General features: G+C 37.0%; 4 protein-coding genes across 5 annotated transcripts in view; 2 read left to right on the top strand and 2 right to left on the bottom strand.

Annotated features, from left to right (window-relative positions):
* Positions 1-1,583: 1,583 nt before the first annotated feature.
* LOC6557462 (phosphate carrier protein, mitochondrial) lies at positions 1,584-3,780 on the bottom strand. 2 transcript variants are annotated; one of them, XM_032743173.2, is made up of 4 exons: positions 3,723-3,780; positions 2,929-3,388; positions 2,523-2,863; positions 1,584-2,456 (listed from the first exon to the last, which is right to left on the bottom strand). In XM_032743173.2, exons 2-4 carry the CDS (start codon positions 3,346-3,348, stop codon positions 2,114-2,116), a joined length of 1,104 nt encoding a protein of 367 aa, XP_032599064.1. In that variant the 5' UTR covers positions 3,349-3,388; positions 3,723-3,780; the 3' UTR covers positions 1,584-2,113. The 2 variants fall into 2 exon arrangements, with proteins under 2 accessions (XP_032599064.1, XP_001984993.1); XM_001984957.3 differs by lacking the exon at positions 3,723-3,780 and adding an exon at positions 3,608-3,694.
* A 356-nt stretch (positions 3,781-4,136) lies between these two features.
* Positions 4,137-5,019, bottom strand: LOC6557520 (zinc finger protein 22). Its single transcript, XM_001984958.3, has one exon. The coding sequence runs from the start codon at positions 4,994-4,996 to the stop codon at positions 4,190-4,192; it is 807 nt and encodes a 268-aa protein (XP_001984994.2). The 5' UTR covers positions 4,997-5,019; the 3' UTR covers positions 4,137-4,189.
* Positions 5,020-5,308: 289 nt separating this feature from the next.
* Positions 5,309-7,397, top strand: LOC6557177 (protein aurora borealis). The gene is made up of 2 exons (XM_001984959.2): positions 5,309-5,709; positions 5,768-7,397. The coding sequence occupies exons 1-2, from the start codon at positions 5,393-5,395 to the stop codon at positions 7,212-7,214; spliced, it is 1,764 nt and encodes a 587-aa protein (XP_001984995.1). The 5' UTR covers positions 5,309-5,392; the 3' UTR covers positions 7,215-7,397.
* Positions 7,398-7,832: 435 nt separating this feature from the next.
* The window catches only part of LOC6557523 (protein phosphatase 1 regulatory subunit 16A), a 46,548-nt gene continuing 40,026 nt past the window's right edge, over positions 7,833-14,354 (top strand). Inside the window, exons 1-2 of the mRNA XM_032743283.1 lie at positions 7,833-7,925; positions 8,995-9,102. The gene's annotated coding sequence lies outside the window, so the exon portion shown is untranslated. The remainder of the gene's footprint in view (positions 7,926-8,994; positions 9,103-14,354) is intronic.

Here is a 14,354-nt window from a genome sequence, read left to right as displayed (position 1 = left end):
AGAAAACAGATTTTCTTATCCATAACTTTATAATTATTTAGTTTTTAACAGATGCCAATTGAAAACAACATGTACGCAATGAAACTCATGATACAACGAGCCATTATACTATATACACATATATATTATGCTCATCGGTCATAAAAATAAATATTTTTTGAAAAAAAAACAACTGTTTTTTCTTTATTTATAATTATTGTATACTTAATGCCGAAGTGACACGAAGAATTTTTTAATAATTTATTGAAAGTGGATACAAATGTTTAGTAGAATTTGATTCTATATTATTTTTATTACGATTCAGAATTTTTTATTATGTGTTTCTTGCACCACAGCTGACTTTACGCTAAGAATCTGTGAAACCCGCTTGATCTGAAGTCAGCAAAGAACATATTTAAATTATAGGTATACGTTTTAAGAACCACTTTCTAACTATTCGATAAAAACTATTTTTAAAATTGGAAATTAGAATGTTTAATTTTTATTTCGAGGCAAGACACTAATCGAAAACACAGAGTGTGAAGTGATTATTATACTTTTGTAGAATAATGTGTTAATATTTTGTAGTGAAACTTGTAACGCATTAAAGGAACATGTTTCCGATCTCATATAAATAATATAATTCATGGCTTATAAATAAATTCATGATTTGCATCAAACTGTCGATTTCGAATTGCGAATTTGTCCCTCAGTGATGATGAAACTGTAAATATATCCGTTTTTGCAACAGAAAAGAAAAACTAGAAAAACAATAGCACAATTTTTCAAATAAAAAAATTCTATTATTTTTTCTCTAGTTTTTAGCAGTTTTCCCTTCCCTTGAAAAAAGATATATATACATATTAAAAAGAATTCCGGGAGCAGTACTTACTTCAATTTATAGGGGGAATACTAAACAATATATTTAAAATCCACATTTCAAAAAGCTTAAAAGCTAATGTTTAATGTTCGTTATATGTAAGAAAAAAAGTCGTAGTTGTGCTATATGATCCGATGAGTATATCATAAAATTTATTTATAGTGAAATGTAGATTTTGGCAGGCTGAATATGTTGTCTTATCTGTAAGAGTATGTTATCTTCGGAGTGCCTAAGATAGCTGCTCTTTCTTTATGACCATACAGCTTATGGGGTTGTTATTATAAATTTTCGTCGCTAAATCCCATAAATATTCCATCATGAAAACCATAAAAATTAATAGCTATTATTAATCCCAAATGTGAAAACAGACTTGTTATATAGCTTTTTAAGAACTCAATCTCATTGGTAATCCTTTAAAACCGAATTATAGCAACCATAACTTATTATTTTAAATCGCTGATAATTATAAAATAGTAGATAAATGTATTTATACCATAATGATACCGTGGTATAAATAATGCTAATATGGTAACGTTATGATTTGGTGTAAATAATCATAATCTGCTAATAAATAAAGTCGTAGTAGTTCTCTTGAGGTCATAGGTTATCACACAGTGAAATCGATATTATATAGTATAGGTAAATGATTACAATGTGCAAGTGCAAAACACGCCGTTGATAAACCGGTTAATAAATAATTTTAAAAACACAATACAGTTGCATATTAGGTTGTTTTTTTTTTATATAATTTAGTTTATTCAGAGGTTCTGGGAAATACTCTAAGTGGCATTCAAGTAGCGCATCATATCTGTTACATAATATCAAGTTCTCATACCCATCAATTCAACACATACATATATCGTTGAGGTAGGGAAAACAACATATTGTATGTTGACTAAAAATACACACAAACAATATTAGAATGGAATATTTAAAGTTTAGTAGTATAGCTTAATACAGCAATTCGAATGTAGAATATAGTTTTGCAGAGCAGTTTTGTGAAAATGCATAAATAGTAATTGTGGAATGGCTAAAATGCTCATAGATACAGATACAGATATAGATATAGATTGAACAAAATATAGATGTTGGACAGTAAAATAAGGGATGTTCGTATCGTCAGCTCGTTCATGCCACTAAATATTGTTTGCCGCCTCGTTTCTTTGCTAATTGCCTGATCTTTACTCTAATTTAGACTTAATGGAGATATTTTCCAGTTGTATTTTTGGGTGTACTGTTTTCTGAACCACTTATTTACATATTTTGCTTGGCCTTCAGGCTGGCGGGCATCTCTGGTGGTGGTGGGCGGGGAATGCCCAATGCGACCTTAACACCATCATAGATGAACCATTGCAGAGCCGTAAGCGTACCAATCATAATGATACGTGGCATCAAACCATTCCACATGCCCATAAAGCCCAATGACTTGGCAACGCTCACCGCGGAGGCGCCCTTGCTCTGGTTCAGCTTGGAGACGACCACATCGGCGGGATGTGAGACAACGGCACAGAAGACGCCAGCAATATAACCAGCGGCAAAGGTAACAACCAGCTGCTCGCTCTTAGAGCAGTCACTTCGTGGCTTGGGCACCACATACCTGGCAAAAATCACACAAGCATTAATGAAAAATTCAAATAAAAATTAGTTTCATCCCGCAACTCACTTGTAGAGCAGTTCGACGGTACGCTCGAAGCAAGCGAACTTCATCATGGTGTATGGGATTTGACGCATCCACAATGGCACCAAACCCTTGTAGAAGGCCTTAATGCCCTCTTCCTTCATCATCTTGGGCACAGCCTCACGGAATGTGCCGGCAAAGCCGGGCACCGTCTGAATCTTAACCTTGGCCGCCTCAAATGGCGACAGTGCAATATCGGCAAAGACCTCAGCCGATGCGGAAGCAGCCAGATACACATAGGTGCGATACAGATACGCATTCTCCTCGCCAAGAATATCAGCGTACTTTACCTTGAACACTTCGTAGAAACCGAACTTGCACAGGCCCTGCATACATAATAGATCACAAGGCAATTAGAGAGTTGTGATTAGATAATTGTCACTGAACCCACCTGCAGCGAGTAACCGATAAAGGTGGGGAACCAGCCCTTGGCCAGACCACGTGCGCCCTCCTCGGCCACGGTGACTTTGAAGCCATGGAATAAATTCTTATACTTGGCCTGATCGACCTGCAGACGACACTTGACCAAATCCAATGGCACCACAAAGGTGTGCGTTGTGCCGCAACTCAAAATGCCACCAATGCCGCACAATGCAAAATATTTGGAGCTGCCAAACTCACAGGAATCAGTCGATGATACAGCAGCAGAAGCGGCGGCAATTTCGCGTCCAACCACAGGAGCCGGTTGGCTGCCAACAGCTGACGGAGTCAACGAGCCCATCACAGCCGACTGGCCATCATCGCACTGGACGCGGTTGAAAGGCGTCCGGAATGGTGAATTTTTGGCAGTTTGAAAGAATGACGAGAACATTTTTGTGGTTTTTGTTGTTGATGTTGTTGTTCTTTCTAAACTGTAAGGGAAAACAAGAAGAATTTGTTAAATGTATATAATTAGCACAACGTGTATCTAATCTAAATTGATCGATCAGCTGCTGCTACTGCTGCTTTAGGTATTTGCAGAACTTTTCACTTTTTTCGCTCTTCACGTTTCTAGGTTACATAATGCGCTGCACTTGCCGAGCAGTGAGCACGATGCAAAATGTGTACAACAAGCACTTTTATTCTCTTACACAAATTAGGTGTAGCACAATTTCAATAACGTAAAATTTAATTTTTTATTTCTTTTGGCTTTAGGCATGTGATTAATTTCTCTTATGCAATTAAAAAAAATAATTTTGCTCTCACTTAGATTGCGGCCGTCCGTGGCGTGGCGAGGAATTAGATTCAAAGAATGAGCTTTAGTGTGACCGCAACTGGCTATCGAAAATTTACCAAAGTCTTCATTTCACATCAAACAAAAATACCAAGTTTGACGTAATCAGGATCGCAAATTTAAAGAAAGTATCATTTTAAGCTGACAAAATGTAACTACTCTCACGTTCACTAAGATAGTGAAATACAAACACTCGCTAAGAATAAAATGATAAATTTTCAATAAATTCTCAATTATTTTAACTCAGCAAAATTAACTTATTATTTGCGCGGCTCAATTTAAAATTATCGATTTGTCATGTGTTTCATAGAAAACAACGAGCAACTATCAATTGCATCCCTCTCACAACGGATTATGAATAAAAAGAAATTCGGTTTGTTGTTGTGTCTTAAGTATTATATTCTAAATTTATTATCTTTTATTTTAATATGTAATTGTTCTAAATAATCTTTGGTTTCTTGTTCAGCTGATGTTCTGGAAATTTGCGACCGTGATAAAGAAGACCAGCAACCTGGGCAAAGGACCTCGGGCAAGAGGCGCATTGGTAGGGACGCTCGCCAGTGTGTACACGCGTGTGCACAATCAAGTTTATCTTCTGTAGAAACGATTTCGGGCAGTAGTCACACTTGAAGGGACGTTCTCCGGTGTGCCGGCGAATGTGACTCTTCAGGTTGCCAGGGGTGCTCAGCGTAAAATTGCAGTAAGGACATTTGTTATTGCTGCTGCTGCTGCGGCTGCTGTTGCTTTTTGTTTGCCGTATAATGTTGGATTTCTGATTGGTTTTGTTGGAGCTTGCACTTAGCCGAGTCTTGTACTTATGGGGCATTGATTCAACTTGTGACTTGTTCGGCGAGTATCCTTCCAGGTGCTCGATTTCGATCATAGCGCAAATGGCATTAAGTTCTTGTTCTCCCTTAATGAATTCCGCCACTTTATGCCTTCCTCTTATTACCCTCTTCTCCTCCGGCTCTTCCTTCACTTGCATTAGCTGGATATAATTTTGGTTGCATTTTGCAACATTGCGCTTGAAGTCGACAGCAGCTTTTGTAGCATTAATGCAAAAGTGACATATATATTGGGGCTGTGCATCACTAATGTTTTTTACCATGTCGAAGCCAAGGAGTTCGTTGACCAAGTCCGCCATGCAGGAAAATTGTTGCTCTTCCCTCATTGTGATCATCATTGGTGCAAATATATCGCTTAGAGTATTTGATGGTTGGGCGCAAGTGCGGCACAATTTTTCCATTTTAAATACACAATTTTTTTTACACAAAAAAAAAACAACTTTCAAACAGTAAGTCGAATAGAAATTCGTCGATTACGATATTTACGATTGGTAACTCATATTTGCATACAACTTATCGAATTCTGTTGACACGCTTAAAATGAGTCAATTATAATTTGCAAAATAAACTGATTGTAGGCCTTTTATTAATGTAAATTATTTGATAGATTTGACGGCGAGCTCTCTAAATGCTCGACATATGTATCTAACTTATCGATTAATGCTCAATGTCGTTTTACAGCACTGCACTTCATTTGAAATACTGGCAGCTGCCTGCATTAAGCAGCCGAGCGAGAAAACTAGTTAAAATTTCTATAAATTAAAATTAAAATTGTCCAATATCGTTTTTACAACACAATGTACACCGATGAGGTGCGTACGCCGCACGCACTCAAGACGCGATACTATGCCAGTCTCAACGAAATCAAATGCCGAGTGACGACCAGCGGCAGACGCAGCCTCAGCAACAACAACAACAGCAATCATTTCTCAGCAACGGCGTCGACAACGGGAAAGAATGGCGCCAAGGAAGCGAGCAAAATGCAATTGAAAAGCAGTCCCCAAATGTGCACATCAACAACTGTTTGCACACCGCCACCAAAACGTTTGCAAAAGGTGCGAAATCCATTTGAGGGCGCATTAACCGAACGCCTGCATTTGCCCCTAATTGCCAGGTGAGTTTTTCCTTTTGGATATATTCCCATCAGAAAACTCCTTAATCCTTCTTTGCAGTCCATCGCTGTTTCAGTGCCGGTCGCGAACGCCGCAGTTATCGTCGACTCAATTTGAATGGGATATTGAGGAAGTGTCGCAACTGAAGCCAGCCGATGTGGAGCCCCATGAGACACAGTTTCATGACTCACCGGACGCCGAGCAGGAGTCCAAGGCCCAGCTGGCCATCAGTGCATTCTTTAAGGAATCTCACATAGTGCCCAGTCCCGTAGACTGTCCGTTGCGCAAGCAACGCATCATACTCAATGAAATCGCTCAAAATGATAACACGCCCATTTCGAATAGAAGCAAGCCCAGGTCGCGGGATTCTGAGGTGCAAACGGAGCTATCGCTGCCACCTGTACTGCCCAAGGCGCTGGAGGAGGCACTGCGTCCGTATCTACAGTCCCATTTGGCCGGATCATCGCGACGCCTCAAGTCTGGCAGTGGTTTGGATCTCTTCAACAGTTCGATGCGACGCAAATTATTCGATCTGAAGAATGTGATTGTCTTGGGTGAAATGGAGCAGGAGCGCCAGCAATCAACCGAGGACGAGGATCAGCATTTGCAGATGGTCGGTTCGAGTCCGCAAGCCAAGCAGACTATTTTTGCCGGCCGGTTGTCCGATTCGCCACGCGAGGGTTCCAACAGCTTTGGCTGCCTATCGCCCATCCGTAATCTGTGTGGCCTGCATCCGGGCACACCGGACGATGGCAACGGGCCGTGTAGCGCACGCAAGCGCAAACAACTGCTCCATGAACTCGTCGATCTACCCTCACCCATAGCACCATCCGAGCATTTGAGCCGGCGATTTCAAAGGATTGCGAGCAACAATCAAAGCAGCAGCAGCGTTGAGCATGTGACGCTCTCGGAGCTGACGGGCACGGGACGAGTGGCGTGCAAATTTACGCCGGATCGCAGTTCATCGCCAATGGCATTGGAGTACTCGACGGATAGCAGCATCAATCAGCGCGTGAGTCGCTTGCGAGTGAACAGTGCTCGTCAATTACCAGTGAAATCGCTGATCGAGCAGGATGAGATGCCCGACTATGAAACCGATCAGGAGGAGGTGGAGGAAGAGGATGCGGATGGTATGCAATTGTCACAGCTATCGACTCACAGCTTCAATTGCAGCTCCTCCAATTCGGATACACCGCGTGGCCATCGTCGACATCGTTCCGCAAATCGCAAGAACTTGTCGCAATCCTTCAGCGCCAATCTGCTGGATGAGTCGGACAAGCAGGAAGAAGAGCAGCAACAGCAGGCACCACAAGCTGATTTAGATAAGGAACCGGAACAGGCTGCACCAAGAATCGGATTATATCGCACCGATAGCGGTTTCAATGAGACCCACACGAACACTTCCAATTTCGCCTTCTCCCAGGAGCTGCCCACTAGCACTAATTACGATTGCAACTCAATGGATGTGTCCATGGTCTGCTGCTCGACGCCTTCAACACGTTCCTGACAGCAACACCAAATCTTTTCTGTATCTGCATATATATATTTTAGTTTTTTAGTGTACAATTTTATTGCAATAACCGTAAGAAAGACTCGAAACTGACTGCAATTTTGCCCACCGTTTAAATCACCAAGGCCTATCTTAGCTTAAGTTTTTATTAAATGTGTTTGTGTTAAGTAAACATGTTCATTCATGTCGTCTTCGTATTTGCCAAAATAGTTGTATAAGTTTACATCGTTTGCAATTATATCGTAAGCATAAAATTGTCCATTATCTAATTTAATTCGTTTCGATTTCGTACAAATAAAAGAATTCAACTTTTCACATCTTCAAGTCCTATTATAAATATTGGGATATAACAATTTTATGTTAGAGCTGTTGCTTTGAGAGGCAGACTAAAATGATCAAGAATATAAATATTTTTATTTAATTACAAATTCAAAAATTATCCTCTTATGCTCAAATGTTATTTACATCCTGCAGAGCATGTTAACATTATTTGATCACTCTGGAAGTAACATTACCAATTTGAGTATAACAGTCAAAGAGAGCGCAACATTTCTCATCGTGCTTACAGTCACAGTTTTTTTAGCATCGCTTACACATTATTTATATACCATGGTTAGTTATTGTTTTGCCGCCGAATCGTGGATGTTGTGGATTGTTCAGCGCGCCTTCTCGTATAATAAATTATTTGAAAATCCAAATAAGTTAAATGTATGTTTGAAACATAATGCAACTAAACTGCAATAATAAGAAAGTGATCTCAATATAAAAAAAAGTTAATATTAAATGCAAAGCAATTCAGCAACGAATTGAATCGTTTTTAAACATAAATTTGAATTTCATTTATACACATTCGCTGTTCAATTATTATTTTAGTGGTACGCATGCCAAAATACTGTAATATCAGCAAACAGAAAACAGCAACAGCAAACAGCCACAAAAAAAAATAAGTACAACCACGAAATTGCTGCACTAATTTTCACCTGTGTGTTTGCTGTTGTTGTTGTCGGCTACGTTTGGCTGGTTTTTGGTTTTCTTAGTGTGTGTGTGTGTGTGTGCATGTGTGTGGTATGCGTGAATTGTTATAAATAGGCAAGAAAGAGAGAGAGAACAAGAAGAAAAAAGATCACTTCTTGCAGGCATAGCAGTAAAAATACCCAAGCGCCAAAAGAAAGTGCAAAACAAAAACAAAAAAACAAAAAACGAGAATAATTAAAAAAAAAAATATGGTTTTTTGTAGGCCAGCGCTGAAACAAATAAATTAGAACACCAACAACAACAAAGAATTTGAGATAATTCAGGTGAAAAATATTCCAACGTGTGTGTCTGTGAGTGTGTGTGTGTTTTTGTTTTGTTTTTGCAAATACAAGAAACAAATAACATAATATATATAATTAATAAAATGCCTGCCATTTGGCAACACTGTCCAAATTCCTGTTACAAGAAACCAGTTGCTCTCGCTCTTTCTTAATCCGTTTGCAGCTAAGTTTCCCATTTGGAGGAGTGAGTGAGTCGCCTGCTGCATCCGTTTTGAGCGAAAGTTTTTTATGGCCGTCTCTGCGCAGTGCAAAACATACCAAACCCGCTTGCTGTTGACTATTGACAATTGGCCAGCTGTTGATCATTTCATCGCAGGAGGTACAGAAAGAGACAGAAGGAGAGACAGAGATAGAGAAGTGGAATATGTACAAACTGCAAAAATCTAGTCAATTAATTGTTTGTTGTGCCCGTGAAAGTGTGTGCTCAAGTCCATAATAAATACAATTTTTTACAATTGCAGTGTGATTTGTGTTTTGATTGAATGCAGCATTGAAAAAAAAAAAAACAGACACCAACTACATCAACGTCAACGCCAATTGACGCTTTTTGCTGCATTTCGTTAATTGATGTAAGTCTCTTTTTTGTTTTAATTTTTTACTTGTATTCCGAAAAGGTCTGTTATTTAAGCTTTGCTTTTAATTTAATTGAAGTGAAGTGAGCCACTTTCTAATTTGATGACTTATTTTTTGAAAACCAATTGATTTTTAGAAATTTGAATTGAAACTTTAATTTAATAAATATTTAATGAGTAAATTAATAATTTAATTTTTTATTTTAGTTTTACAATCAGACATGCTAATATTATAACTATATATAAGTAAGAAAAATTTAGAATAGTTATCAAGTTTCGACCTCAGCTATTCAATTTAAATTGCAAAAAAAGACCTTATATTCCTAAATTGATTTTTTTCAAATATATAAAGATATAGTTATATCCGATCAGATAATAATAAGCCTGTTTTACTTTAAGGATTATTACTGCTTAAATAAAAATTTGCAGATTTAATAAGCGAGTTTATCTATTCATTTGCAACTAACATAAAACTTTATATTTTAAAATTTAAACTTGATCTTATATTAATCTTGAGTCATTAAATACTATATCAGATCATGGAATAATAGGCGTGCAAATTAAAGTAACAAGATTTATGAGCATTTAATGTCCACTCTCAGTTCAGTCTTAAAGCTTTTCGTCAATTAAACAATTTTATGATTTTAGTTTTTTTTTGTTTCTGATGTTTTTGTTCTTAAGCGGCTTACATAAAGCATCGCCAGGGAGTTCAACGAAACTTCATTTACGACCAAAGAGTTTTGACCGAAAAGCAACTGGGCTTTATGTGCACGTATGTGACACATGTTTGTTGAACTTTTTGTTACATTATTGTTGTTATTATTTCTTGTCTGCTGCTGCTGCTGTTGTCGTTGTTGTTATGCGGCCAGTCTGCTGCGGCTTTTGTACAACTTCCGCTAGATGTGAAGAGTTATATGTGTGTGTGTGTTTCGTTGGAAAAAGTGTAATTAAACCAAGACTGAGACTGCGACCGAGTCTGGGCAGATCGTAGGTAGGCAAACAAAGAGTAACGCACATGTATGTACAACAACAACAACAGCAACAATGGTAATAATAATAATAACAACAGCGCAGTCTGGGTAAACAATGAACCCAAGTTGCAGCAGCCACTCATGGGAGTCGCAACTTGTTGTTGTTGCTGCCGTTGTTTGCGGCCAAGTCCAAAAACCGGTTACAATAATCATGAGACTCGAAGCAAACAGACACAAAAAATATTCTAGAGGCATTGCCATATGCACATTGTGCTTGCCTTGCCTTGCTTTGCCTTGCCGCCTATCAACTATTGACTTCCTTCTCGCTCTTTCTCCTGCCCTCCCTCTATCTCTCCCGTTCTCGCCCTCTCTCTCTCTCTCTCTCTCTCGCTTGACTGGGCAAGCGCATGCGTGCAACTTGTTGCCAGCAGCTGCTGCTGCTGCTGCTGCTGCACTTTCATTAAACGAGTGCTCGGCCAGCTAGATGAATATGTATCGCAGACTCTACTAATTCGGAGCATACTGGCTCTGTTATACAGCTAAAGCTAGCTGCAAATATAACTTAGGCTAGACAGAAATAATCTTGTTTGATGTTTGCTAACCTCTTTTTACAACTTAAAATTAATTTAGAAAAAACATATATTGAAAATAACTCGGCGATCTGACTATTTTTGGCCAAGTTATCGAAATGGTATTTTTAGCTTTCATAAAAAATAGCTTAAAACTCAAGTTTCTCGAAATGTATAGTTCAATAACCTCTGAATTAGAATTATATATTGTGGAATATACAAATAAAATAGTGTCGTTTAAGAACACTCGACCTGACTAAAGCACTTAAGACAGTTATCAGCACTTAATCTACAACATAATTAAAAAAAAAGTGCGGGGACATAAACCAAGTCTAAGATAAGAATAAACTCTTAAAACATTTATCAACGCTTAATTTTCAACTTTATCAGCATAACTAAGACTTTTCATAGCAAAAAACAATTATAACATTTTTCACACTCAGTTTTCAAGCATAATTATTTTTTTTACATTGACAATAAATGTTAATACACATTTCTTTCAGCGTTTCTAAAACTCTTTCAACAATATTACAATTTTAAGCACTTCGCACTTAGTTTGTCTGATTATGCTAATTTGGATAATTTGTAAACAGTTAAGGAAAATTAAAACACTAACTCAACTTACTTTTAACTACAGGTGTATAAAACTTGATAACTTTTTCAGAAATTAAAATTAAAATGATCTGTTTAACTACATATGCATGAGGCAGCACTTTAAGATAGTCTCTTAAATAATTTCTCACCATTTCTCACTGCTCCCTCTCTCTTTCTCTCTTTAGTTCTCTAAATCCTCTTTCTAATTAATAATTTAAATAGCAGACTCATCTCATTCATCTTACTGCTTCTCTTTGATTCATGTTTAGCGATAATCATTGAAATTTCCTCAGGCGGAAGAGCATTCAAAGTTCGTTGTAAGTGATGATGACTGCAGGCGGACCTTACTCGTTTTACCTGTTTCTTTGCATACTAATTCAATTTCTAATATACAAAATCAAAAAACACGTTTGTACATCCTTGTGGCACACTGACATCTTTTATGTGGCTTTAACGTACATTTGACTAATTAATATCAAAAGCTTTTGCTTTCAGTCGTTGTCCGATTATGCCCCTCTCTCCGCCCCTCTCTTTATCTTTCCCTCTCTGTCTCGCTCTTTATGTTTTTCTTCCAGTTGTGGTTTGTCCAGTCATTTGCATTGATTTGCCAATTTTGCTTGACGTAATTCTCTTTAATTTATTATTTACCAGCCCAAAGTCGAACGGTAACTAATCAGACTGGCTTTTGTTTTGGCCAATTTATGAGACGACTTTAATGCGCTTTAGTTATCGCTCAATCTCAGCCAAGGACTCTTTCTTACATATATATATTATATGCATATATTATATATATGCATATATTAACCATGTCTGTGTAATTCAATGCCATCGCATGCTTTGGACAGCTGTTTAATTAGTGTTTAGTGTTTGTTTGTCAACACTGGCACTGGCAACAGCTGCGTTTGCCAACTTACTCAAACAGAATCCAGAACAGAACAGAACACAGAACAGAACAGAACACACAGCATAAAAGATAAATAATAAACAACTCGAAGTAATAAACAGCAAGAAAGAAACAAATTAAAGTTAGCCGATCAAAGTCTTAAAAAAGCATTGATTGCCATTTAGCTGCTTATAGCCATAAGTTTTAATGCGATGAATATAAATTCTGCTCCTACACATTTTGTTATGTTTTTCGCTTGCGAATTTAGAGATCAAGACTTCGCGAAAATTTCGAGAAAAATACAATTTAAAATCACCAAATTTTTACAGACAGACCAAATATCCCCTAAAAAATATTTAAAATATACCATTTCTCTTGACACTTATCAGAAGTCTTTAATTAGACCAAATACTACCCAGAAAACTATTTGAAACTGCACGCAAAAATCGTGATTGCAAAAGACCCACAAGAAAAATATTCAGACTTAAACCAGACCAACTATTCTTTAGGGAAATTTTCAAAATACCCAAAACTTAACCCATGTTCGTTGTCTTTATTTTACTTGCCAGAAGAAGAACAAATACTCTCTAGAAAAATATTCAAAACTCTCAATGCAAGTATGACAATCAAGTTCCATGCCATTACAAAACTTTAAAATTAAGCTAATATGTTTTGAACAAAACTAAACTATTTAAACTTAAAAACATCTGCACAGACCTAGCCACAGAAGCGATTTATGTTTCAACTTCAAATAGAAATGAATAAATAAAGAATAATATTACAATTGCTGTTGTTTAGACTAATTGCAAGTAGTATTTATACTACCTCTTTAATCTATGCATATTCATCTATCTATATTATCTATCTATATTTATCTATATATTTTCGTCTATTTGTAGTAATCTCTCCCATTTCCAGTGTAAACTAAGAAAATGCTCAAATGAGTAGTAGGACAGACTTTAATTGAATTGTAATGCTAATGTCTTCAGCATATTTGATGACATATTTGCCAGAGTTATCAGCCAAGACAAACAAAGAGACGCCCCTTGGCTTAGTTGGCTTATTAAGCAGAACAGAGCAGAGCAGAGCACACAGAGTAGAGCTAACTGCAAAAGCGTATTTGAATCAGGTACAAGTTGTTAATTGTTCACTTTGTATTATAGTGCTATTTCATAATGTGTAACGGTATATTTTCATGCCCCCTTTTTTGCGAGAAAGAAGAAGACGAAGAAGCAACAGCAGTGGGAACAGTGCAGAAGCATTGGCCACAGCTGGCAACATTCATCGGTAGCAGCCTCAAAAGTCAGTCAACTAATTCAATTAGTGCCATGTGAATTACTTGCCCAAATCTCTTGTTGTGCCGGACATGTGGCAAATGAGGGAAGAGTGTAGAAAGGGGAGGGGAAAGGTGGCAAGAGGTTTGCTTCAACAATGGCTTAAATCAAACTTGACGTGTTGAAGCTATTGTAACTTAATTTCATATATGCATATGCCTTAGAGATGGAACTAAAATTGATTTAAACACTGGAGGGTATGTTAATTATTGAATGATGTATATATATCTCGAAACCTTCAACTAGTATTAATATAACTTAATTTATGATTACTTAGATGAATTTAATAATCAGAAAACAACGTTCACTTGAGCTATTTATGTTTAAAATTCAAATTAAATCAAGTCGGAATCAGAACCGAAAATTTTAACGATTCAATTTCAGAATCAGAAAACTCTTTGAGAGAATCATGTGCATAAACTATAATTATGATATTATTGGTCCATGTAAATAACCAGAGCGGAACTGAATACTCAAAAACAACAAAAGCAATACGATTCGATTTGACATTCTGGTTTAAAATCTTAAGAGTTAACCTTAAAAATGAACCTCAATTTATCATTTTAGAAACTGCAAGTGATTCTGAACACAAATATAATAATCATATAATGGCAATAATAACATCACAGAAAGAAAGTTATTCATCACAAAAAAGAAAACGTTGGAAAATGCATAGAAATTTCTGTAATTATCTTGACAGCAGCAAATTCTTTAGATAAATGCTATTTAGCAGGCATATCATAATCAAAGCGAAAGAAATAATCTCAAATTAATGTTTGACGTTCGCATTTCTTGTACTAAATATATAAACATTCCCTAATCTCTTTCATCAATTTGGCACGTTCTCATCTCTAGCTGGATACTTGGAGATACTTGGTTCATAGCCAACATTTTTGCA

Source organism: Drosophila grimshawi, unplaced genomic scaffold (genome assembly GCF_018153295.1).
Source record: "Drosophila grimshawi isolate 15287-2541.00 unplaced genomic scaffold, ASM1815329v1 contig_44, whole genome shotgun sequence".
Lineage (NCBI taxonomy): Eukaryota > Metazoa > Arthropoda > Insecta > Diptera > Drosophilidae > Drosophila > Drosophila grimshawi.
This window is presented reverse-complemented; position numbering and strand designations above follow the sequence as displayed.